A 27,567-nucleotide genomic window follows, 5' to 3' on the forward strand; every position below is an offset into this window, starting at 1 on the left:
ATGAACATATCCTGGCAATAAATATATCTGGTCCCCAAGGAGAAGTATGAAGAGGTTCATCAAACAGTAGGTAATCCCGGAGTGATTAATTCTTTGGCCATGGAAATTCTCTAAATGAATTTCAAAAAACACAAATAATGGCAACCTTTAAATTATGCAAACTCTTACATTGCCTTGCTAATGACATTGTGAACCATTTGTTTAATCTAACTACAAAATGTGTCTAAAATTGGGAGCTGATTAATCTTTGGGTTCAGTTAATGTTACAGCTATCAAGATTCTTTTGGAAAGACCTAGGTTGGTCACTTTTCCCATGGAGAAAACAGGAAAACTTCAGCAGGCATGGAAGGAGTAGGATTGAGAAGGGAGTAGTGGTATTCCATCTCCTTATACCTTAATGATCTGTCCTTCCTTAAATGGTAACTCTTCTTCTGCCCCATCAGGATTGGGAGACATCGTATGTGGATCATAGTCAAAGAGAGCGACAAATATTCGGACTGAAAGGTCCTCGGCACCGGGGTCCGTTTCAGACTCCTCATACAGGTCTGGAGACAGTCGATCTCGGCTGCAGTACCCATCTAGAAGCATAATGTAAAGAAACATAGAACTTGCTGGTTCTTCTCAATTCTGTCCCTTGACTGAATTGAGAAATTCATCTCTGCTTTGGTAGGAAATACGATTTCAAATCAAATTCCATCTAGAAACCTTGTTGGCCACTCTTTTTGTTTGCCTTTTCTAACATATAAAATTAACCTAATTAAGAATGAATACATATCCAAAACCACCTTGAGTCAGAAGACATTCACTGAGCTAGGCAGAAAAAATATGAAATGGTTATTAATACTTTGTCTGGTGTGAGCTGACATGCCATAGGAGGAAGGGGCAATTGTATGTCTCTTTGGGTGGAGTCTTTTGGATTGGAAACCCTAGACAGGAGAAATTCATTTCCCAAGCTGATGGCCTTGCCTTTTGCAATATAAAAGTCAAAACCCCAGCATAATCAATGTTTTATTTGGGTAATCAACATTTTCTCTAGTGGCATATTTGTTTTAGTGCGTTTATGGGAATATATGAGTGAGAGTCACACAGGACAGGCAGGCATTGGATGAATTGTAATTTATATGATCGGAGGGACAGTGTCCACATGGATGGGATTGTAGAATCATTGGAGTATGGGATAATGAATATTAATGTTTTAAATAGCTAAGATATATAAGTAATTACATAGGAATGGGGACTTGATCAATGATTTCAATGGTATAGGGAACCTCTTCTCCCCAGTTCATGCTGTTTTGGAGAGTTTTCTAGATTCTAGAGCACTGAGTCATACAAGTAAATGTCTTGCTCAAAGTCACACAGTCAGCGTGTGCAAGACACAAAACTTGAACCTAGATCTCCCTGGTTCTGAGACCAGATCTCTACTCACTGGGACACATGTAAATAAACAAGGGTTAATTCATTATTACTGAGCCAGTAGGTACTGTCATTTGTCCTGGAAATAAATGGCAATCTGTCATGACTATTAGCCATCACCACCAAGGTTTCAACTTTTAGAGCAAATTTAAGTTGGGAGTTTTGTTTTTTTTTTTAACTAGTTACCTTTTTGTTTTTTGGTTGGAAAACTGAAATAATATATGCATATGTATGCATATAGATACATATATATGAAATGACATTATATGTATGACTATATAACTTCACATGCACAGTAGTGGGTCGATGGGAGATGACTGATATATGTTAAATACTCTTCTTGTCCTAAGGTTTACATCAACAGGAGGAAGGCAAAAGGGAAAATTCAGGAGTGAGGAGGTTGGAAGGACAGCTGAGTTGAGTACTGATACACACATGCACATATACACACAGAAGGGAGAGGAGAAGAAGACAAAGACATGTAAGAGAAGTGAGGAAATGAGGACAGCAACCATAGGGCTTGTATTTTTTTTTTCCTAAAGGCAACATGCTTCTTTCAAGTGCTGAATGTTCATTTCCCTCCCAGGCATTCTTCAACGTCCACTTCCTCCATGAAACCTCTCCTGGTCCCTACTTCCCTACTTCCACCAGTACTTCTTCTTCAGATTACTGTGTATTCCTGTCTCCTCTGTGGTTATCTTCAGGGGCCATATAGATGCTAAATATTAGTGAATCATACTAAAAGGAAAAAAACCAATTTCATTCAGTAAAAAAATGTAATTTCCTCAATGAGTTTGTGTACTCTGAATGCAGGGGAGATGCAAATACCTCTACCATTTGAATTCTTATAATTTTTTTCAGGTAAATAAAATGTTTTTATAACTATATAGAATTTCTATGTTATATATAACATATATAATATTTAAATTATAAATAAATATATAATGTATATATAATGTTTTATAATTTATATTTTTTTAGGTAAACTGAATGATATGCCTCATAATTTCCCCCCTGCTAAGAAACAAAGCTTCTAAACATTACTTTTTGGTCCTGGCCTGTTATTTAATTGAGGCTGAAGCTCTCCTGGTGAAAAGACTCAGATTTGGTAGTTCAACATGTTTGTTTTTCTTGGATGTCACACTGCTATGTTTGTAGGCATTGTGAGGGTTAGGAGAATGCTCTGTTTTTTGTTTGTTTGTTTTTAATTTCTAACTATGTTCCCAGCACCTAGTGCCTGGCACATAAAGAGCCAGTTAATAAATAACTGCTGATTGATGAATTTTGTTGCTAATGAATGGGTCTGTAAAGTATGAATCTCTTGGATGGGGAAGCTCAGGGCCAGGCCAAAGATGCTTCTGTTTATCTTAGTTTCTTAAGGGGATGTCAATGTTTTACTAAAGAAATCTATATTATGTCCATTGATAAACATTTATTTAGCACCTACTACTTGCCAAGTCAAATTGTGCTGTACTCAGGAGGCATTCTGCTGTGTGTTTATGAGCACCAAACAGCTATGGAGAGAGACTGGATGATTTCACAGTGGTTCATGAAATGAAGTGTTCCTAGCTTTAAAAAAAATCATCATGAAAAAGTTTTCTAGACTGAAAAGTTTGAGGCTTTTTTTTCCATTTTCTCTTGGGGATTAGGCCAGAATCCCAGAAACTTACCTGCAGTGATACCCCCTTGGCCTCCTGTCAGGCCCTGACATACAAGGTTGTCACAGACACGGAGTTTGATTAACACGCAGTTGGAAGATGCGTCTTTGTGATAAAGGAGGAAGAAGTTCTGGCATACCGTGTCTAAGGTCAGGGGTCATGGCACGATGCAGAGGCCGTATTCTGTGTCCACCCATGCCGCGACAATAAGCTTCTTCTTTTACAGAGGGGATATTTCCCTCACTACCTGACCGAGACCGACCGCCTTCACTGTTACTGTCCATTGTAATTTCTATGGAGAAAAAGGGAATGGTCTATTAAACAAAGCCTCCTTTGGCACGGGAGGACCATGGAGATGAAGGTCTCCTTTTTAAAAGGCCAGCCTTCACTGATTTCATCTGATTCAGGAATGGGGACAAGTTTAATAACTGAGGTAATGGGGTGTGTCGTGGGGGGAGAAAGAAAGTGGATCTTTAAAGCAAATTCTTACCCTGAATTTTATGCTTCTTTCTACTCTTTTGGAAAATTGAACTAATATGACAAGCCCTTTGCTCTGAGGAATAAGAAGCTAAGTTGATTTTAAAGAACTGAGAATTCTAAGGAAAAATGCCAAGCATAATTAATTAGGTTCTTCCTGACGATTATCTTTCAACGCCATGCTCAGAAACCCTTTGATACTGGCAGGATCTCATGGCATTGATTTTTTTTTTCATGGCCATAGAATTCTTGCCACTTTATATTGAAATGGAAAGAATATTAGATTTGAAATCAGAGAAACTGGGTTTGAATATAGATTATTCTACCTACTCCCCTGTAAAAGAATAAGTCGTTTCTCCTTGCTGGGCTTCATTTCCTTATCTATAAAATGAAAGTGTTGGACTAATTGATCTCTTCCACCTCTAAAGGGATCTCTAAAGAGATTATGACATCATGGGAATCCTTTCCACCAGCCCACATCAGCCTATCTATAACTTAAAGCCCTAGAGAATTGGTTGAAAATCAGAGAGGCAAAGGGATTTGTCCAAAATCATCCAGCTAATGTCAGAGGTGGGATTTGAACCGAGGTCTTCCTGACAGCACTCACTCTATCCACCATGCCATACTACCTGACACATCCTAACTGGGAAATCACAAAAGGATCTTCCTTAATTGCCAGGAGTTCCTCATAGCATTAAAAGATGTTTTTCTATGTGTGATCACTGGGTGTTAGATTAACCTTTAGGAAGTGAGACCAGGCTTCTGTGAAAATCGAGATGGATATTTTTGTGTTTTGGCTCACTTTCACCATATTTATGTGAGGTCAACAATTATGGATGACCTATTTAACTGGTTGGGCAGCTAGGGGGTACCACAGAGCACAGAGAACAGGACCTGCAGTCAGAAAGACTTACCTTCCTGATTTCAAATCTGACCTCAGACACTTACTAGCTGGGTGACCCTGGGTAAGTCTCTTAACCCTGTTTGCCTCAGTTTCCTCATCTGTAAAATGAGGTGGAGGAGGAAATGGCAAACCACTCCAGTATCTCTGCCAGGAAAACCCCAAATGGAGTCATGAAGAGTTGGACATGACTAAAGGACTGAACAACGTTTAACTGGAGAATCTAAATCATGTTCTTTGGGTCCTCTGTCCAGCTCTCCCTTCCAAGGGATAAAATGGGCACATTTACTTATGTTCTGTTTGAAAATGTCCCCAAATGAGGCCGCTAGGTGGCTCAGTGAATAGAGCGCTGGCCGTGGAGTCAGGAGGACCTGAGTTCAAATTTGGCTTCTGACACTTAACACAAAAATCTAGCCATGTGACCTTGGGCAAGTCACTTAACCCCAATTTCCCTACCTTCCCCCCCTCCAAAAAGCCAAAAAACTGTCCCCAAATAATCATAAGATCACCCTCATTTTAATGAGGAGAAAAAAAGATTTCCCCATGGTCAAAGGTAATGGGCGTCAGAGTCTTCTGACTCAAGACTCAGTGCTCTTTCTGACTCTAGCTTCTGATCATGTTGAAGTAATGTCTTATGTTGAATATAATGTCTTATATTGAACCATTCCTTCCTTCCTCATCTTGTTTTCTTCATCTTGTTACCAAACTGATTGGAACTCAGATATCAGACATGATAATGGACACCTGTGGGATTTCTAACCTCGCAGTTCCCAAGTTGTATTCTTGTTATGTGTTTTGGGATCTGTTTCAAGGCCTACATTCAGAGGTAGTTCACAAAATGGACTACTAGAAAGCTCTCAGTATCAGATACTCTATTTTTCTAGAATTTATAAGAAGTCTACTAAATGAAGATATGTGCCCAGCCTTGAACTATTCTATTTAAGTACTCATAGTTACTTATATTTTCAAGGCACATACAAAAATTAGTTGATAGTTCTAGCTCCATCGGTCCATAGACTTAGAGTTAAATGAAGTCATTTACTCCAACTCCCTTGTTTTACAGATGAGGAAACTGAGGCAGGGGGAAGGGGAAAAGTTCCATGACATTCCTGAGGTCACACAGGTATTGAAATGGTATAGCCAGGATTTGAACCCAGGCCTTCTGACTTAGAAGCTAACAATGTTTCTGCTACATCTTCCTTTCCTGTCTTTTCCCCGGTGGTCAAAGGAAAACTTCTTGGTTTTTCCAAGCCCTCTCAGGCAGCTGCTGGGCAGGGTCCACCTAACACTTGAGATAGATATCCACATAAATTCACTTTCAATCAATGGAATTGCATAGGACTTTTGGCTTTGGAATCAATAGAACGAAGTTCTATGATGGTTCTGCTCTGACTCACTCTGGGATCTTAGGCAAAACCCAATCCCTCAATCCATGGGATTGAATTTCCTTCTCTCTAAAACATAGCACTCTAAGGTTCCTCCTAGTTCCAAAGTTCATTGACTTTATGGCTCTAAAGTCTGGAAGTTTTAGTTCAGCAGACTTTACAATCTCAATCTTAGATCACTAAAAAGCAAACAGAATGTATTCCCACTGTATTCACAAAGACAATACAGACTACATGAATCTGTTGAGTAGCTCAGCTTAGCAATAACTCACGGGAACAAGGCATGATTTTACCCTTCTCCTAATATTTTGACTAAAGGGAGACCCAGAAAACAAATTCAGTAGAGGTTCTCAAGAAGAAATGAACAGAGTCCCTTCTGGTTACTGAGCCCTATGGACCTTACCTTCACAACATCTTTTGTATATGCTCCCTTCTCTCTTCTGACTGTTACCCCCTTGGTAGAAGGTCCCATCACCTCTAACCTGGACTATTTCCATAGCCTGGGGGTTGGTCTCCCTGTACCAATTCTCCACCCACACTCCACTTGACTGTCAAAGTGATCTTCCCAAAGCATTGGAAGTCAGGAAGACAACTCACTCGTTACTCGGAGGCCAACCACAGCCCCCCTTCACTACACTTTGGCGACTCCTGTCACCTCCAGTATGAAATATAAAATCTTATATTTGGTTTTCGATCCTTCACAACTTGCTCCCTTCGTATCTTCCCTGCCTTCTTACACCTTCCTCTTCTTCATACACTGTGATTCAGTGACACTAGCCTCCTTTCTGTCTCTTTACCAGGATTCTCTATTCTCCAACTGCATTTTTGCTGGCAATCTCCCATGTCTGGAATGCTCTTGCTCCTCATCTCTGGCCACCTTGATTGCCTTCAGGTCTTGGTCAAAATCTCACTTTCTACTAGTAGCCTTTCATGAGTACCCCCAATATTAATGTCTTCTCTCTAAGATTATCCTCCATTTACCCTCTGTAAATCTTGTTTGTGGGTAGCCAGGTGGCTCGATAGATAGAGTACTGAATCTGGAATCAGGAAGACTCATCTTCCTGAATTCAAATCTGGCCTCAGATACTTACTAGCTGTGTGACTCTGGGCAAGTCACTTAGCCCTGTTTGCCTCAGTTTCCTTATCTGTAAAAATGAGTGGGGGGAAGGAAATGGAAACACAATACAGTATCTTTGCCAAGGAGACCTCAAATGGGGTTACAAAGAGTTGGATACAACTGAAAAATGACTCAACAAAAAATATCTTTCTGTACATAGTTGTTTGTATGTTGTTTCTCCCATTATTAGTCTTTGAGCCCCTTGAGAGCAGGGACTATGTTGCGCCTTTCTTTGTATCACTAGCACTAAGAGCAATGCTTGACACACAGCTGTTGCCTTAAGTTCACTTGACATGGTAGGGTCAACCCTCATTTGATTCTGGGATCTCCTCGCATTATCATCTTCTTTTTTTTCTTTTTAAGTGACTTGCCCAAGGTCACATGGCTAGTTTTTTGCGTTAAGTGTCTGAGGCTGTATTTGAACTCAGGTCCTCTTGACTCCAGGGCCAGTGCTCTATTCACTGTGCCAGCTAGCTGCCCTGTCACACTATCATCTTAAATCTCTCCTTTTCCCAGCCAGTCTCCTAGATAAAGCTGTCTACTTTCCTTGCCTCCATTTTCTCTTAGTTACTTCTTAATCTTTTGCAGCTTAGCTTCTGACTTCCTCACTTAACTGAAACTGGTCCCTCTAAAGTTATCAACATTCTCTTAATTGCCCATTCTGATGTCTTTTCTGTTCTTGTCTTTCTTGATGTCTTAGCAGCATTTGGCACTGTTGACTAATCTCTTCTCCTGGATACTGTCTCATGACACGCCTCCCTTTTGGGTCTTCTCCCTGCCTGACATTCCTTCTGTGTCTTCATTACTGGGTCATCATCTACTGAACTCTAGGTGTATCTTATGTCTCTGTTCAGGCTTTCTTGTCTTCCCTTTCCACATTCTCTCTTGGTCTCTTTCTTGGTGACCTCATCAACAGCCATGAGTTTAATTACAATCTCTTTGTGATGATGCCAAGATCTCTATATCTAGCCCCAGTTTTTCTCTGAGCTCCAAACTTCAATTACCTATTCAAATACCTATTAGGTATTTTCTACTGCACATCTTGTGGGCATCTCTAACCCAACATGTTCCAAGGGAACTCATCATCTTTTTTCCCAAACCCACCTTTTCCCCAAACATCCCTATTACTAGTGAGGGTACTACCACCTTTCTCCAAGTTGCCAAAGTATGTAACCCAGAAGTCTTCTAATCCTCACTCATCCTTACCCCAACACATCAAATCAATTGCCAACTCAGTGAATTTACCTCTGCAATACTGCTCACATCTCTCCCCTTCTCTACTCACTAGCCACCATCTTAACTCAAGCTTTCATCACCTTTCATCTTCCATACTACTGCCAAAACAATCCTCTTAAATCATAAGTCTGACTATATCATTCTCTTGGTCAATGAACTCCAATGATTCCCTATTGTCTTTAGGGTCAAATACAAACTACTCGTTGGGCATCTACCCTTTCCAAACCTTCCTAGCCTTGTTATTAAACTCCCCTTTATGTATTCAATGTCTAGACAAATTGGCCTTTGTGCTGTTCTTCACACATGGCACTCTGTTGCCCATCTCTAAGCCTTTGCATTGACTGTGACCCATTCACAGAAGGCACTCTCATATATTCCCACCATGGAGAATCCTCAATTTCCTTTCAAGCTCAGCTAAAGTGTTGCCTTCTGCATGAGGGCTTTCCAGATCCCCCTGGTTGCTGGTGTTTTTTTTACCAAAATTAATTCATATTTATTTTGTACATATCTTGAATGTATAAAGTGTTCTGAAAGTCTCAGTACCATCTTAAGCTTTAATAGTTTAAGACTTTTGTGATACCCCATACTTATGTATGTATGTACTTTTTCTCCCAATAGAATATAAGCTCCCTGAGGGCAGAGACTGTGTTATTTTTGTTTTTCTATGCTCAGTACATAATGCCTAGAACATATCTTGCACTTAATAAATGCTTGCTGATTAGGTGATTAAATGAATAGATTAACTCACCTGCCTTGTTGTCTTCCTTTTTCTCCCTTTATTCCTCTTTCCCTTTCCTCCTCTTTCCTTCCTGTTTGATATCCTCCTGTATTTCCTTCATTTTTCTTTTTTATCCTTCCCTCTTTCTCACTCTCTCTCTTTGCTTCATCCTTCTTCTTTTACTCCACTTTTAATTTTTTCCTATTCTTCCCTCTTTCTGGCTTTCTTTCTCCTTCCTTTATTCCCTTTCACTTCTTGTTTGGTTTCCTTATTTTTTATTTCATTTCCCCCCTTTCTCTCCTTTCTTTTCTCTTGCCCACTCTCTCTTGTTTAGTTTCCTGCCTTCTTCATTAATAAAAGGAAGGCAAACTTTTGAGTAATGAGGCTAAACCTAATCTCTTTCAAAAACAAATCAAAATTTGTAGCCAATGCAGAGGAACTTCCATACAGAATGAATGCAGATTTGACAAGTGAGGCTTGTTGAGATTATGAATATTTTATAAACCATTATGGAACAAGTTAGGAATCTCGCCAAGTTCTTTCTATTTGTTCAAGTTGATTTTCAAGGCTTGTGATTGCTAAAGATGTTTTCAAGGACAGGGACTGCCTGGGACATTTCACATCACTTAAAACACTGCCATACTTAAAAAAAATTCCTTCCCAACATTGCATCAGAATTATGCTGACAGAAATCTCAAAAACTAGAATGAGGAAGTCAAGCCCTGTTATAATGAGCTCTCTTAGAGTAACTGGGGGAGTTCTATCTGCACAGAGGACAGGAAAACCTGAAAAGGGAACTCATTGCCCCATTAGCAATTAGGGGCAGAATCTTATTAGTGGCCCAACATCAGATGTCTAAATGGTGTCTGTTCTCTGAACTCTCTGTTAGAGAAACAGGGCATTTGTTTCTTGTTCTTTTCTTTATTTTTAACTTTTTAATCTATTTGTAATCCTGTTATGGTTTCAATTTTCTTGAATATGAGAGAGGTTGTGCAAGTGTGTGCATAAGTGCATATGTGCATGCACAAATGTGTGTTTGTGCATGCTTTCAAAAAATACAACTTCACTCAATCATTGGGTTCCATTATCTTGTGAATGATACTTTTTGGAATTTCTTTTTTTCTTTTGTTTTTCCTTTCTTTTCTTTCCTTTTTTTCATAGAACAAACATCTGTATGATACTGATTCATCTGAACAACAGAAAAGTGAAATTCCTCCAGTGTGTCCTCTGACATTTGTCCACAGGCTCCTTTTAATCCAATAGATCCAGTGCAACAAATGAAAGGACAACATTGGCTCAACTTGCCAAATTCCAAAAAGTAGTTAAGAGAATGGAAACTGAAAGTTGGATGATGATCAACGAATGGAAGGATGGCTAGGTGGGTGAATGGAGGGGAGCACCAATTTCAGATTCCTGTATCCATGCTTGGAAAGTCATTCTCTTCAGTCGGGTTTTAAATTTTGTCAACCAACATTTCAATCACTTTCAGTTCTCAACTGTACCATTTGTCTGGGTTCACTTGATCAATTGCCCCCTCCCTCCATTTTCATATGAACTCTCAGTGATCCAAAGACTGATGAACCATTCTGCGGATTTCATTATCTCTTGTTTTTCCTTCTTCTCACTGTCAATTTCTTAGCAGTGCCCATTCTAGGATGAGCCACGGATAGAAGAGGCCGAGAAATTCAGACTGGTCACATATGGGTGTTGAATAGTAGCTCTGTTAAAAAACTGGATATTGAATTAAAGGCTAGCACAAGAAGGTCACTTTCCTTAGGAAGTCTTTCCTGGTTTCTCTGGGCACGAAAGCCCTCTCCCCGCTCAAGTTACTATGTATATTCTTATACTTGTCTGTTTTCATGTTGCATTCCCTCAGAATGTTAATTCCTTGGGGACAAAGACTTTATTTTTGTCTTCCTATCTCCAGCGCCCCCCACTGTGCTTGGCACATAGTTGGAAATTAAATTAAATCCTAGATTGAATTATATTGGTCTTCCTATATTATACTACCATGGATTATTGAGAGTTTTCTCTATTTTAGCTCTTAATACGATACTTTCATATAAATAAATGTGTATACACACAACTATATAAACACAAACACACATAGGCAATACATAAAGGACTAAGAATTCACTCTGTACTTGTAAAGAACAGAAATGTACCAATCAGGCCAACTGACCAATGGAAGGGACCATCATTGGCCGGGGCCTCTGAGGTCCAGCACTGCCATGTGATAACCTTCGACCCGGGTGATCCACCCTATCAGTCCGTCCGGCAGAGGCTGGGTTTCCTAAAAGCTGAAGACAAAACAACACAACAGAGTCACAAGTTTCACCATCAGTAGGCTCAAGGACATTTGCAAAGATCATTTCGGTTGGGGAGCAGAAGCTGTAAAGGCAACTAAACTTAGCTTTTAACTGAAAGGTTAGCTGAAGCACCTGGAAGAGAAGCAGACCAATGTCAATCTCCAATCAAGTCATGTTTGGCCATGTCGCACAAAATGATTCACTTGGGTGCCATATTTTAGGTCTGCTGCTGCTGGCCATAAAGAACTTGAACAAAAGTTGCAAAGGCTTATATTCTGACAGAATAAAATACAATGTATCATTCATTTAAAGACAATGGAGGTCTTCGCTCTAGAGTTTGAATCCTAAGGTGCCATATGAGTTGTTAATGTGTGTAGCCAAGGGATGTATTTCAGTGGGTCTCATCTCTTTCTACCCAGGCATGTAAGGATGGCTAGGTGGGTGAATAGAGGGGAGCACCAATTTCATGAAAAAAGCCCTGATCTAGAAGTCAGGAGACATGGATTCCAGTCCCATCTCTGTCATTAACTAAGCATATAACCTTGTAGCAAGTCCCTCCCTTTCTCTGGTCTTTAGTTTTCTCTTTTTTTAAACAAAGAGGTAGGTCACTATGACCTCTACTACCTTTTCTATTTGCAGGTCTGTGATCCAAGGATCCATTCATCTCTAGGGTTCTTTCCACATCTAGGATTCTATAGTCTTAAAAATTCAGACTTTTCCAAATGTACTCCTTGGAGCATAGCTGTCTATGTGAGGGTAATAAAAACCTATGGACTGGAATTTCCTTTGCATGTTCAGATTGCTTGAGCCTAGCTCTTTCTGTGTACTGCTCTAAAACAAACCTCAGTGACTTATGGAGAACTCAGCCGAACTCCTGGGTCAGTTCACTGCTCATTTAGATGAAAACCTTCAATTATTCCAAGGAAAAAGCAAAAGATTTGTAATGTTCCATGGCACTGATTTGAATAAAAGAGCTTATGATGAACAAAGGGAGAGTATATTCAATATTATGCTTCCCAAGCTGTGGGCAAAAACTCCTGGGTGCAGAGAGGTTAAATCCTTGAGACTTTCTGGACTGGTGGTCCTTGCTAGGTGATGGCCTCATATTTAGTGCCCACTTGCAGCAACATAATGGATTGCACCAACTCAGGCTTGGGGGTGGGGTGGGATGGGCTGAATGAATGAAGCTGGGGGAAAGTTCAGGCTAACTAGTTCAAAACTTCACCTGCATTTCCATTCCAAGGTAGAGGATATATGAGGGGGTGATCTGAAAAGAGGGTGCAAATTAGAGATATATGGGGACCAACTCAGTGTGGTGGATAGAATACTGGACTTGTTCTCAAGAAGAGCTGAGTTCAGATCCCACCTCTGACACCCACTGTATGATCCTGATCATGCTGTTTAACCTCTCTGTGCCTCTCTTTCTTTAATATGACATAAAAAGCTTGGGTTAAATGACCTTCCAGTTCTAGGTCTTTGATGCTATGAAATCACTTAATCTTTCTGAGCCTCAATTTTCCTCATCTGTAATATGGAGGTAATAATATACAGGCTACCTATACTACAAAGAATTATTGTGAGATTCAAATGAGATAATGCCTGTAATTTGTTTTTCAAGTTTTAAGGTACTATACAACTGCCAGTTATTAGCATTCTTCTTCTTATTATTGAATACCTACTCTTTAAATGCTAGTAACTCAGCTCCAGGGAATAGGTTAGAGAGTTGTCTTAGGTATTGAACACAAAGACTGGCAAGGGATAGAAAATTCATTCTTGTATCTGGGTGGCAGGAAGGGTAAGGCAATCTAGAAACAATACATAGTCTCGTTTATGAACTCTTCCCTTCAATTTTGTTTTAAAGTCAAAGAATAAAAGCCAAATACTTCAATCCACAATGATCTTGTCATCAGCAGCAGTCATAACAATGGTGATGGGTGTATTGAGGAGGGGGGGAAAACACCAAGAAAGCCAAACTTTCTGATAATTCTAGTTCAGCTAACCCTTAATTAAAATTTAGATTCAGTTGTCCTTTAATAAAAGCAGCCATTATTGTAATTTGTTCTGTGGGAAAATCATCATTATAAGCAAAGTAAGGAGGTCTTGAGCATGGTAAGAAGCCTGCAAAATGATGAGGCTGAGGAAATTTAAAAAAAATGCATGAAGAATGAAAGGAGAGCGAGTGGAGAAAGTTCCCAAAGATGGGCACCAAGAAATCAAAAGAAGAAAGAAAGAAAATCGATTGGATTGGCAAGCAGATGGTAGAAGGGAGGATTTACTTCACACACCAAAGAACCTTCTCCATCTCTGGGAGCAGATTTTGTAAGCAGGACAGGAGCCCTGCTGTCACTCATCTGGACCTTCCAGGCACAGCAAGGGTCTTCTGGCTTCATGGGATCACTGTAGTGACTCTTCCTGGGGCTAGTTCTCTCTGGGCCAGGTGTGGTCTCATTGTTCCTGATGACCTCACTGGGGACAAATTGCTCTCCAAAGTCTTCCTCAATGCTGGTCTGCCGGGTCAGTGTTTTCCTACGGGCCAGAAGGGGCCTTGGACTTCTCCGGCATGAACAGTGGCTGCAGCCTGGGCAGCAGGGGGGGCCAGCTTGAGGGGATGGATGACCGTGCACATTTCGGAAGCTAAACCGAGACTCTTCCTCCTCACTCCCGCAGTCAAGCCCACTGTCTGGGCTCCGGGTGAGGGCCCGGCTAAATCTGTAACCCTTATCTTCAGGGGCAGAGTCCTCTGAGTGGTGAGCAAACCCAGATAGCCTGTGCTTGGTTGGGAACCAGGTGGTCTGTTGGGCCTTGTCTTCAATGCAACACCTGGGGAACCTAGGCCCTCTGGGCCCTGGGGCTTTCACCTTATAGGACAACCCTAAACCTTGCTTGTGAAGCAGCTCAGAATAGTCTCCATCCTCTTCTGCTACTTCTGGGATACTAAAAAGTTTTTTACTGTGGTGGGTCTGTTGGGGAAATTCGGGCTGTTCCCAAAAAGTTGCATCGGTGGTGGTCCTACTTTCACAGCACTCCTTGAGTAGTATGCGATGTTAAACCAAACAAAGAACAAAACAGAAAAATAGGTGCAGAAGAAAAAGTGAACGAGAAAACAGAAAACGAGGCCAAAAAAAGGAAGGAAAGAAAAATAAAGACAGAATTAGTTTTAGACATGATGACAAACGGAAGGCATGCGGCTTACTCAGTGGAGGGGGAATGGCAGGCTCTGGATGATTCTCTGAAAATAAAGACATGTTGAGAGTGTTGGAGAGAAGGCAGGAGATCACAGTACAAACAGAGGGCAGGCATACTGATGCTTGAAGAGGAAGGAGCCAAAGCAGCCCATTAAAAGAGAGGGAAAAAAGAGAGAGAAAGAGAAAATCAAAAGTGGTGCCTTAGAGAGAAGGGGCTGGATGAGGGAGAGGTTCTAGGTTCTATGGGGATCAGAGCTATGGATGGTTCCAAGCTCAGTGCCTAAAATGGATTCTTCTTCTGTGTTTTCCATGCCGACAGAGTAGTGTCTAGGGGTTACATTGTCTGTCTTGTTTTTCCCTGGACCATGTGTGTTTGGAATCCACCATGGATGGGGGCATGCATCTCAGCCTACCTATGTTGCTGGCCACATGTCCTTTTGGTTAGGACAAGCTTTACATAGTACGCTTTCTTACTGGCAAAAGGCACATGCCACAAGGGAAGCATTCCCAGCATGGTACCCCACATTGTAACGGGGGACCTCCACCAGCTGATGACCAGATAACACCAGCAGTTATTTTACCGCTGTGCTGAAAACTTCACCCAACCAAGAAGCCTGAGGGCTTTCATGTGACATGAAGCCCTCAACCAAATCCTGCTCCTAGACACCAGCCACCCCTGAGGAATAGAATACATACCAGATAGAGAGAAGGGATGCACATTCAGAGAGGAGCAGCTGGAGGGAGGGAACATTCCATGTAGCTGTTTCTCAGATAGTAAATGACAATGAATTCGTCTGTTAAACATGCAAAGTACCTCCATATACTGGAGAGCACATATTAGTATTGTGGGAATGGGTACCTTTGTGTGTGGGACCTGAGGATGATTTAGAGGGAGGAGGACAAGTAAAGATTTCATTGGCTTTCTCTTATGGGAGCACCTCAATGGTTTCCCCCTGGAGGGAGGGTAGGAATTCATTTCTTTCCTTAGGAGCTCTTAGAGACTGATGCATTTTACCACTACTAAGAGACCCTATTGTGTGGGGAGGCAGCACTGCTCAGGATTGGACCTTACAAGATACAAGGATTGGACCTTACAAGATACACATGGAATAGTTGGGCAGGAAGGGTATCAAGAAAAGTGTGGGGGAAAAAATCATCAGGTGCCATTTGCAAAAAAGCAGAGAAAAATTGGGGGCACTGTTGGGCTCCAATTGAAAGAGCTTCAGGGCTGACCAGTGAGGGAAGTGCAGATTGCTTGGACCAGTCAATAAAGTAAGTGCACCACAGGGTTTGTGAGGATGGAAGAATCATGATCCTTCAAACCTGAGAGGGACTTCAGAGTTCATCTAGACCAGCCCATGTCTGAACAATTAGTTATTCAATTTAGTATATCACCATCCCCTCAGTAGAATGTAAGCTCCTTGAGGGCAGGGCCTATTGGGTCTTTGTCTTTGTGTCCCCAGTGCCTAGCACAGTGCCTGCCCCATAGTCAATGCTTGGTAAATGCTGTTGGATTGAACTGTTCAATTGTACAACAGATTTAGGACTGGAAAGGCTCCTTAGAGGTGATCTACCCAACTCCTTCATCTTACAGATGAAGATGGTGAGACCCACAGAAAGTTAAGTGACTTGCCCAAGGACACACAGGTAATAAGTAGTAGAATTGGGATTTGAATTCAATTGCCTTGATTACAAATTTGGTCTACTGTTATTCAAATGCCTCTTGAAGACCTCCAGTAAAGGGAAACTCAAAAGGTCCCAGTGAGATTTGACGTTTGGTCACTGGGCTCATGACTTTAGAGCATTCTTTTTTTTTTAAAGAACAATTCTTAATGTAAAATAATTCCATAATTCCTCTCTACCCTTCCCCCACAACTATAGAATCCCCATTTCTCACTGCTTGTATCTTACCTTTCATGGGATTTAGTCATGTAGGACCATGTCAGCACTGGTCAAATAAATGAAGAGCAAAGCCAGGTCTAACTATACTGGATTTTTGCTCCTGTAGACCTTTTGCCATGGAGGTGAAAGAGGAATTCTTGGTAGAATGTAAGCTCCTTTCAGGCAGGACTATTTCATTTTAGTCAGTGCCTGATGCTTAATAAGTATAAATGCTCATTGGATTTAATTGCAACTGAGTTTGCTGACCTCTCAGGCTCCTTTTATTTCTGAGAGTCTGGGACAATAGGAACCACCAGTAAGAGATAAGAAGACCGCTGAAGACAGGATTTGACATTGTTACTCTTAATAGTCAGGAGGCATGCGAATCTATGGAAATAGCAGTGGTGGGGCTGTCGAAGTGCCCAGTCCATGGGAGAGGAAGGTTTTCAGGATCTAGTCATGTCACTTTGGAAGAACTTGCACAGGTCTATGTCTATGCAAGGCATCACTGACTTAGTCGCCATATTGGGATGATGGGTTTGGTGTCTTCCATTCAAACCACATGAATCAGTGCTCCACTATGGCCCATAGATTCTCATTGGAGAAACAGGAATTCAGTGAGCTTTGCTGAGGATAAGGGAGAGATTTCCACAAATTGTACAAAATTTTTTTACAGTCTCCTCCTCCAGAACTGACACACTCTTAAACTGTTGGAATAGGGGCAGGTCAGCTCCAAGGAAGGAGTAAAGAAAGTAGGTCTATCCTGATGTAGATAAGGGAAAGAGGGGAGAGACAAAGGGCTATCTCCCATTTGTGAGATGTTTTCTTTTTAATGGACTTATGATTTCACAAGTATAGGAATTTCCTTTGGGATAGGGAGGGAACTCCCTTGGTCAATGCTGATCAGTACTTGTTCTACAACTGATGGTCTTAGAGAGTAACTTGGGAGACTCAGAGGTTAAGTGACTAACTGAGAGTAACAAAGCCAGATCCTTTTAGCTAGCACCTAGGCCAGCTCTCGATCCACTATATCTTTATTCTCTCCCCTTCCTCCTGCAATATATGGTTCCCTGGTTCAAAAGGTTCCATTGATGCCTCATTACATTTGGGACAACATTCCTCCTCCTTAGACTGAGGCTTTCATTACTCATTTGGTCTTTACTCTCCTACTAGGGATTGAAAACCAGTCTTGGTGTCAGGAAGGTCAGGGTCCAAGTCTCACCTCTGACACACATGGCTGTGTGATCCTAGGATTTATTTTTTCAACTCCACATTGTTCCTTCAGTGTGCTAGATCCTCTCCAAGATGCTAAGTTGCAGAAGAGGTGCTTATCTGCATTACTCGAAGGAGTTTCTTCATCCAAGAGCTCCCCATACTATTGAAATCAAGATCCCGGTTCTATCCCTATCCATAGCACACACTCTGGATTCGTTAAAGTGCATTCATGAAATACACAACAAAATCCTCTGCAAGGACCAAGGGAGAAAGCTTGTTACTTATGGGAGCTTGTGTGTGTGTGTGTGTGTGTGTGTGTGTGTGTGTGTGAAATCAAGGAAGATTTCATGGAGGAGGTGGCATGTGCACTCAGCTTTTAGGATGGGTAGAAATCCAGCAGACAAAGAGAGAGTGGAAGGATATTCCAGTAAGAGAAGAGGGTACACAAAGGTGGGAAAATATAGTGTGTGCTCAGACAGAGAATAGATGGTGGAGTACATTGGGCTAGGGAATGCAAAATAAGGCTGGAAGGGTATAGTAGTACTAGGTGGTGGAAAGCCTTGAATTCCAAGGAAAGAAGTTTGAACCATCCTTGATAGGCAGTAGGGAGCCACTGAATGTTTTTGAACAGAAGAAGGGTATAACTAAATCTCTCCACCTTATTTCTCCAGCTACAAAGAAAACTCACAGAGGGCAGAAGTTATGTGTTACACCTCACGGCATGTCTAGTTGGGTACAAAGAAGGTGACTGAGAAATATTGGCATTGGCTTTACCCCTGTTCCTCCAATAACCCAAAGGGGAATTATTGATGAAGTGAGACAGAGATATACATGCCATTCCTGGTGCCAGGTCAATAGAAAGGAAGAAGCTGGAGTGGCTAGGTGGCGCAGTGAATAGAGCACCAGGAGAACCTGAGTTCAAATCTGGCCTCAGACACTTAACACAAAAACTAGCCATGTGACCTTGGGCAAGTCACTTAACCCCAATTGCCCTCCAAAAAGGAAAAACAAAACAAAAAAAAGTAATAAAAAAAAGAAAGAAAGAAGCTGCCTTGAGATTGAGCATTTAATAGGCGCAGTCTGGGGGACCATCTAGAACCAGGGTGCCTGAGATGATCAAAGGGACAAAAACAGAAGGTGAGAAGACCCAATGCAAGAGAGATTCAGCCTTGACTAGAACTGCTCCTGGCCACTGACCTTGAGCGTGTTGTGTGGGGTTCCACTGGACCTCCTCCTGCCCCCGTCCTCCAGTTGCATCTCTGAATAGAGCTCCTCCTCATCCTCTTCCATGATGTCAGACAGGTCGGAGCCCCGGCTGCTCTCCGTGTGGTATTCCTCTCCATGACCATAGTGTGACTGTAGGACCAGAGTGGAGAGAACAGGATACTTGGTGAAAATGGGACCTTGGCTGTCCCCAAAGCACCTCTCCCCTCATACAGGGTGCTGGAGTTTCTCTAAAAATCTAAATCTTTTAGGATTTAGAACTGAATAGTCACTTAGAGATCACCATGGAAAGAGCAAGGCACCGGAGTCAAAGCATCTGGGTTCATATCTTGTCTCTGATGCTTACAACCTGTGGGACCTAGGCCAAGTCACACTCTCTGAGCCTCAGTTTCCTCATCTGTAAAATGAGAGGATTGAATTAGATTGTCTCTGAGGTCCCTTCCAGTCCTGGATCTAGGAGCCTATGATCTTGTCATCCCACCTCCATTTTATATAGGAAGAAACAAGAGGGGTGTACACATAGACACAAGGGTCAAAGTCAGGACTCAAACTCAGATCCCTCGGCTCCAGATCCAGCCATTTTCCCCTGGTTTCACTGCACCACATTGATTTTTTAAAAAATCCTTTTCCAACATGCAAGGATTCTCTTGCACATCTCTGGCCTTTCTCATGGAAAACTCATGGAGCTCAGATCAACTGAACGAGCTTAGCACTCAGCACTGTGTCCAGCATATAGTATACACTCAATAATTCCTTCTTCCCCAGATAAATGCCTGAATTCTGAAGGAGGGAAACAACCTAGAAGATCTTGGCAATAGAATGAGCAGAGGGCTCTTTCTTTGGACACTATCAACAATCCTGCTTGGAAAGAATCTTTCACTGGAGGAATCACCAGACACATCCTTCATGTGGAAAGTGACAGAATGTTGGGAGCTTCATGCTTGGTGGTGATGCCCCGTATCCATGGCCAGTATAGTCCTGGTCACTGTGTGAGCAGAGTAGGGCCAGGGAGAGGGGAAGGGTGAAGAGCTTCCCAGGTACCAAAGAAAGACCCTCCTCAATTCTAAAGTCACCTTACCGATGGGTGTAATAATGATAACAAAAGGAAACTGGATACTTTAGAATCATAATGACCAATTCTGGCTCCAGGGAAGTTAAAGAAATTTAATCTCCCTCCTGTCAGGGGACAGGTGGGAGACAACAGGTGTGGAACATTGTACCTACTGTCAGATACAGTCACAGTTAATTGGCTTTGATTATTTTCTGTGATCATAAGGGAGAGCTCATTGATGTGACTGGAAATGACTATGGTATAAAACTGAAAGGCATCGATAAAACTCATCATTTTCAAAAATTTTAAGTAAGCTTAACAACTCCAGAACACTGAAATCTTGTGAATGAAGAAAGTAAAGGAATAAGAATTTATTAAATGCCTACTAGGCATCTGTTCTGAGCACTTTACAAACATCTCCTTTAATTTTCACAACAACCCTATTATCATTTTCTTTTTTTAGCAGAGAAAGAAATTGAGGCAGAGATCGGGTCTCGCCCAGAGTCTTGTCACACAGCTATTAAGTATCTATGGCTGGATTTGAACTCGGGTTTTCTTGCCTTCAGGACCAGCAGTTTATCCACTGTGCCATCTAGCTCTAGCCTCTGGTATAACATTGTTGACTAGAGCTCTGTAATGGAAGGGATGATTTTAATTGTTAATGCTCTAATAGGTTCATGGGATGCAAATTTCGGCTCTCTAGAAAGAAACTGTCCTAGCAAATAGAGCTGTAGAATGGGTTGCCTCAGGAGGTTTTATATCAAGGGCTGGATTACCACTTGTTGGGCATATTGTAGAGGGATTCTGGTACTGGCCAGATTAGATGTCATCTCAGCCCTTCCCACTCTGACTTTCCCATGGGATTGAGAGTCAGGGGATCTGGGTTTGAATCCTGACTGTGCTACTCATTATTTGTATGACCTTGGGCAAACTCCTTATTTTCCATCAATCAGTCAATAAGCATTTATTAAGTACCTATTGTATATTAGGCATTGTGCTAAGCACTGGGGATACAAAAAGAGGCAATTTGAGGCAGTCCCTTCTCTCAAGGAGCTTACAGTCTAATAGAGAAGACAACATATAAACAAATATATACAAAATAAACTATATGCAGGATATATGTATATGTATATACATAGATATATAAACACACACACATATATTATATATATGATAATTGACAGAGGGAAAGCACTAGAATGAAGAGGAAGTGGGAAAGGCTTCCTATAAAAGATGGGAATTTGCTCAGTCTCTTCATTGGTAAAATAAGAAGGTTTCACCACATGGTTTCTAAGGTGCCTCCTGACTTTAACACTGTAGATGCAGAGCATGTTTGCTGTGTTGAGCTGAGTAGAGTCAATGGATGGAAGTTGGGGGGGACTGGGATGAGACAGTGAAATACCTTGCAGGTGTCACCAGCCCCAACTCTCAGTGAAGTACTAATGTAAGAATATCACTAGCAAAACAAATGAGCTAAAAAAATAAGCTAAAATTTAGAACTAGAAGATGGGCTGGGTGCAGCTGAATAAGTCACACTGAGATGAAAAAAGGGCTCTCATTTGCTGTGAATACATTGAAAATGGTTTAGAATAAATGTATGAAGGATCTATAGGCAATTCCCTCCATGAAAGCAGATTGCAACCTTTCCATGACTTTACCTGAGGCTCAGAGAGACTGAGCAACTTCTTCAAGGTCACACAACCAATAAATAGTAAGTTAAAGGCATCCAGGGAGCACAATGGATGAAGAAGGGTCAGGCTTAGAATCAGGAAGACCTGGGTTCAAATCCATACTAGCTAGGTGTCCTTGGGCAAGTCATTTAATTTTTAATAGGCCCTTATCTGTAAAATGGGAATAATAATAAGAACCCGCCTTATAAATTCTCCTCCCCCTCCTCCTCCTTCTTCTTCTTTCTTCTTTTCTTCCTCCTCCTCCACCTTCTCCTTCTTTTTCTTCTTCTTTCTCTTCTCCTTCTTTTTTTTCTTCTTCTTCTTCCTCCTTTTTTTCTTCCTTTTCCTCTCCTTCTCCCTCTTTCATCTTCCTCTTCCTCCTTTTTCTCTTCCTCTTTCACCTTCTTCTTTTCAATTTTAACATAGGTTTTCTTATTGGCAAGTCCCGTAGTCCTTTTCCCTCTAGGTTTTTGGACCCTATCTTGGATTTCATTGTCCCATTTGTCCCACTGAGGAAACTCCCTCTGTCAATACAGATAAATGTCTGCTTCTGGATTTAAAATCTTTGTTCCTCAATGCACTGGGAAGGTAAACGTCTTGCTCAGGGTCACACAACCAATAAATATCAGAGGCAGGACTTGAACCTGAGTCTTCCCACTTCTAACCATGCAGCCTCATTTTAGGGAAGGGGTTCTTAAACAGAGGTCTGTGAACTTCTTTTTCCTGATATTTTGATAACTGTATTTCAATATAATTGATTTCCTTTGTAATATTTGGTGTTCTCAGTCGTGTCTGACTTTTTGTGACCCCATTTGGGGGTTTCTTGGCAAGGGCACTAGAGAGGTTTGCCATTTCCTTCTTCAGATCATTTAACAGATGAGGAAACTGAGTCAAACAGGCTGAAATGACTTGCCCAGGGTCACACCACTAGTAAGTGTTTGAGACCAGGTTTGAACTCAGGAAGGGGAGTCATCCTGCCTCTCCAGACCCTGCTGCCTCTTTGTAATACTCTGTAATCCATTTAATTTGTAATCTGTTAAAGTGTGAACTCCTGGAGGTCAGGGACTGTCTTTAGGGCCTTTCTTTGTATCCCCAGGACTTAGTACGGTGCCTAGTCCATAGTGGGTGCTAAATAATTATCTATTGACTGGCTGCCTCGGTATTTTATTTTGCATATTTTAAAACATTATTCTGAGAAGGGATCCATAGGCTTTATTAAAGAATCCATGATATAAAAGGGTTAAGAACATGTGCTTTAGGTTAATGAATGGACAATTCCAAATAATAAATGAGAAAAGGATCTATCCATAGGAGAGAGGTCAGGGTCCATGCACTCGACCTTTGCAGATCAGTTCAATAAGCATTTTTAAGCACCTCCTATCAGAGGTTTTGGTCAGGAGAGCTGAATTCTTTGGCTAAAATGACACCTTGGAGATAAATAGTAAAATTCAACTCCCCAGGTGGTGGTCAGGTCGCTGCCACCATATGGGAACCTTTAAGAACTGACCACTGGGGCGGCCAGGTAGCACAGCGAGTAAGAGCACCGGCTCCAGTGTTGAGAAGACCTGGAGATCGAATCCCGGGCTCAGACACTTAGCACCACACCCAGAACTAATAACTGGTTGTGTAACCTTGAGCAAGTTACTTAACCCCAATTGCTTTAAAAAAAAAAAAAAAAAGAGAACTGGCCACTGCCAGCTATGTGGGCTGCCAATTACCTGCTTGCCGAGCTCAGAACCCTTCAGAAAATCATCCACGGAAGCCCCTCTCCTTTTGATATCGGGTGAGTCATAGCCATCCTCTTCCTCCTCATCGGAGTTCACGTAATGCCCTGCCCTGCTCCTGTCCTCGAACAGGCTCCTTTTCTCCAACTTGGAGGGAAAAAGAGAAGAAGCAAGTAAGGCAGGGCTAGTTATCTCTGGCAGGAGGCATTGGTGTTAGGGGTGACAACAACAGACCTCTATATGCCACTGTACCCTTTGCAAATTGTTTGAGTCACCAGACTTCACTTGAGTCTCACACCAAGCAGCTGAGGGATGTGCTATTACTATATCCCTCATTTTATTGATAAAGAAATAGGCACAGAAGAGTCAGATGAGTTGCCTATGACCACATAGCTAGAGTATTGTGGCAAGATTTGAACTGAGGTCTCCCTGCCTTCACCTTTGAGAATGGTGAAGTGGTTAAGGAAAACCCGAATACAAAACCAGCCTCAGAAACTTCCTAACTGGGTGACCTTGGGAAAGTCACTAAATCTGTTTGTATTTTTAGGGGGGAAGGCAAGGCAATTGGGGTTAAGTGACTTGTCCAAGGTCACACAGCTAGTAAGTGTGTCGTGTCTGAGGCTGGATTTGAACTCAGGACTTTCTGACTCCAGGGCTGGTGCTCTATTCACTGCACTACCTAGTTGTCCCCAAAAGTCACTAAATCTGTTTGCGTCTGTTTTCTCAATCATAAAACAAAGAGCTTGGACTAGATGACCTCATAGGTCCCTTTTAATTGCAAGTGTATGATCCTATGGAACTCTATGGGCATCTTTGTTCATTTAGAAAGGAAAAATTGGAATGGATGATCTCGGAGGTCCTTTCTAGCACCAAGTCTCTGATCCTAAGGACCTCTCCAGGTCTATGTGCTCCTCTATAAATGGAAAGGTTGCTAGAGAGGACCACTCTTCTAGCTCTAGACTGATGAGGTCATGGATTTGCTGACATTGAGTTAACTTTAAGGTGTCCAAAGGGTTCTCAAAGTACACATCCTACTTTGCTTTTGACCAGCTCCATCCCTACTTCAGAGCATACAAACAATAATGACTCCCCCCTTTTATAGATAAGGAAAATGACTTGCCCAAGGTCATACAGCTAGCATATGTATGAGACAGGATTCAAACTCAATTCTCCCTTATTCTAACTATGAAATTCCACTTCTTATGTTTAAGACCTGTGTGATTTTGAGAAAAATCATTAGTTCTAGGCACTCTTCTCTTAACACGGTGCCTGGCACACAGTAAGTGTTAAATTAATATTTTTTTTTGCTTTTTGGAAGGGCAATTGGGGTTAAGTGACTTGCCCAAGGTCCCACGGTTAAATAATGTTATTGACTGATCTTAATACAGGTTAAAAATCGCATTAGCTTTCCTGGTAGCCATGTCACATTGATGTTTTATATGGGACTTGGAATCCTCTAAAACTCCCAAGTTTTTTTTTTTTTGAGAAGCTGTTGCCTAGTCATACTTTACCCAGTTCCTAGCCTTTAAGAAACATACTACTAGGGAAAAGAAACAGTGAGCAAGTGGATCTCAGAGTGGGGCAGGCCATCCCTGACAGTCATCGCAGAGAGACTCAGGACTGCTGGAGTCTTGGGTTCACATGTGGGCGTCATTTTTTAAGGATATTGTCTTGAATATATAGAGTGGGGTGTGTATGTGTGTGTGAATGATATGAGACCTGCCTTTAAGCATCTGAAGGAACAGAGACTTGGACAGTCTCTTGGCACCAGAGCACAGAACTAATAAGCAGAGGCTGTAAAAAAGGTGATTTAGGCTTGATGTCAGAGAACTGTCCAGAACGGAAATGGGCTACCTGCCGTGACAGGTCTTGAGTTCTTCTCCCTGGAGGCCACGTGGAGGCTGGATAACCTTGTCGGGGATGTTGCAGGACTTCTTTTCAGTCCTGAGATTATAGGAGACTGTGCTCCAATAGAGAATCTGAGTTCTGGTGACCATAGCTGCTGTCCTAATTCACTCCACTGGGTGGCACCAACTGTCTAAAGATTTTTTCTTAGCTCTTCTGCCTTTTTGGGTAGATGCTTTGGAGGAGAAGTGTAAACTTTTTTTTTTTTTTTCTGATCTTGACTACTGTGTCTACTAATATCGGCTTTATAAGGGCAGCTTATCCTCCTGGATTTGACTTTCTGAGATCCTAGACGTTCAGGAGAGATTCTCCATTAAGTAGAATGCAGGGGCAGTGAGGTGGGGACCAGCTACTTGGGGATGCTTCACCCAGAATAGAGCAGATACAGGGGGAACATGATAGTGTCCTCATGTACTGAAAAGCTGCCCTAAGGAAGAGGAATTACCTTTGCTCTGCTAAGCCCCAGAGGGCAGAATTCTGAATGAATTCCACAATGGGTGGAAGCTGCAACAAGGCAAATTTAGGGTGTATATCAGGAAAATTTCTTAACCTTTAAAGCTGTCCAAAAGTGAAATGGGCTAGAGGTAATAGATTCCCGTTCCTGGAGGTTTCACACAGGCTGGAGATTTGGGGGGGGGGCTGCTAGGTAGTGCCATGGATAGAGCACTGGGATCAGAGTCATAAAGGCCTGAGTTCAAATTCTGTCCCAGACACTCATTAGCTGTGTGACCCTAGACAAGTCACTTAAAACGTCAGTTTCCTCAGCTGTAACATGGGTATAATAATAGCACTTACCCTTCAGGGTTGTTGTGAAGATCAAAATGAGATAATATTTTTAAAATTAATAAACTTAGCACAGTGCCTGGAGCCTAGTAGCTGATGCGTGTGTGTGTGTGTGTATACTACCTAATAACAGCAGCTGCATTGTCATCATCATATTATAGAGAGTATTTTTAGTCAGGTATCGGTTAGAATGGATAGCTCTGCGCAAGGTCCCTTCTGACTCTGACATTCTATAATTCTGAATTAAATAGTGTAAGAGAGGGAAGGAATGGGGGAAACCTTTGTCAGTACAAAATTCCTCACTAAGGGCCCCAGGATTTGGATATTTCAAGGGGTCACAGGTCCCCAGAAATATCATAGCTCCATGAAGAGATTTGCTTTTGGGACAGCTAGGTGGCACAGTGAGTAGAGCACCAACCCTGGAGTCAGGAGAACCTGATTTCAAATCTGATCTCAGACTCTTGACATACTTACTAGCTGTGTGACCTTGGACAAGTCACTTAATCCCAATCGCCTTGCCTTCCCCCCTCCAAAAAAAAATAGAAAAGAAACTTGCTTCTACACAGATCATGAGGACAGCCTTAGTCCTGTCTACTAAGATTGGTTTGCTTATATTTATACCTTTGAGAAAGAAACCTTCCCAAGGTCTATATTCTCAGCAAAATCTTGCAGACTTTAGATGGTTTTGTTGAGACTGCATTTTTGCCTTTGAGTTGGGCATCAGTCTTAGAGAACCTGGTTAGCAACTTATATTTGCCATTTTCAAGCTGGCTGACCACAGGGAGCTGGGAACAGTGGGAGGAAAAAGCAATGGCTTTGAAGTCAGTATATGAGTTCAAATCCTGACTCTTGACATGGTACTTGGGTAAGTCACTTAATCTTCATAGTCTTCAGTTTCCTCACAGAAAAAAAGGGCTCCCTTTTAAATCAATGTTCTAATGAACCTTGTTTTCTTCATCTATAGTATCATTACTAATGCTTGCACTACCCCCTCTGAGGGCTGTAGAAGGAAAATCCTTTGTAATCCTTAAAGGGTTACAGAAATGTGCCTTTTTAAAAGTATTTATTCATTCATCAAACTTTTACTTGTCCCTACAATAAACTGAGGGAAATTTGCTGCTATAACTTCAAAGGTGTTTTTAAATATCTGTTGCCCACTGGGTCCTTTTTATGGTTCTGGACTATTTGTGCTCAGCCTGTGGTAGAGCCTTCTGAGAGCTCCTACTGGTCTGATCAACCACAGTGAGACACGCTGCACATTGACCCAATGTCACTTAGATGTCATTTTGGTCCTCCCCTAGTAGGAAGGACAACAACCAACCATCCACAGCTCCCAAGGAGGGGTCTATAGACATATCCTCACTCCTAATGGGATCTTAAGTTATTAAAGTGTAGGCCTGCACTGAGACTTTGGGGACACCCTCCATATCCCAGAAGAAGTTGTGTCTTGCATGTTAGATTTGCCCAGAGGAAATTGTACATTTCTGGATGAAGGTAATAGCATTAGACTACATTTTGCTCATCCAGGAGTGGTTAAGAAGGATCCTTCTGCATATTCTTTTCAAATCTTATAGAGACCACTTGATGCAGTGGCTGAGGCTTGAATTCAATGAGATGAAAGATAAGAAAAGGGAGAGGTAAAAGGGAAGGAGGGAGGAAAATGTGAGAAAGAAGAAAGGAAGGAAGGGAAGGAGGGAGGAAACTGTGAGCAAGAA

General features: G+C 41.7%; 1 protein-coding gene and 1 pseudogene across 2 annotated transcripts in view; both read right to left on the bottom strand.

The window, feature by feature from the left end:
• LOC138158478 (RIMS-binding protein 2-like) overlaps nucleotides 1–27,567 on the bottom strand; it is a 490,854-nt gene that overhangs the window by 17,417 nt on the left and 445,870 nt on the right. Inside the window, exons 16-20 of one of the 2 annotated variants that reach the window (XM_069084643.1) lie at nucleotides 23,159–23,311; nucleotides 18,693–18,851; nucleotides 11,088–11,205; nucleotides 3,211–3,363; nucleotides 394–578 (exon numbers count right to left, since the gene is read on the bottom strand). In XM_069084643.1, coding sequence (XP_068940744.1) covers nucleotides 394–578; nucleotides 3,211–3,363; nucleotides 11,088–11,205; nucleotides 18,693–18,851; nucleotides 23,159–23,311 — 768 coding nt within the window. The remainder of the gene's footprint in view (nucleotides 1–393; nucleotides 579–3,210; nucleotides 3,364–11,087; nucleotides 11,206–18,692; nucleotides 18,852–23,158; nucleotides 23,312–27,567) is intronic. The other variant, XM_069084581.1, reaches the window with a different exon arrangement.
• LOC138160858 (RIMS-binding protein 2 pseudogene) lies at nucleotides 13,428–14,258 on the bottom strand (annotated as a pseudogene).

Source organism: Petaurus breviceps, unplaced genomic scaffold (assembly GCF_028583685.1).
Source record: "Petaurus breviceps papuanus isolate PSGF00001 unplaced genomic scaffold, PetGlider_PUasm1.0 101, whole genome shotgun sequence".
Taxonomy (NCBI): Eukaryota; Metazoa; Chordata; class Mammalia; order Diprotodontia; family Petauridae; genus Petaurus; species Petaurus breviceps.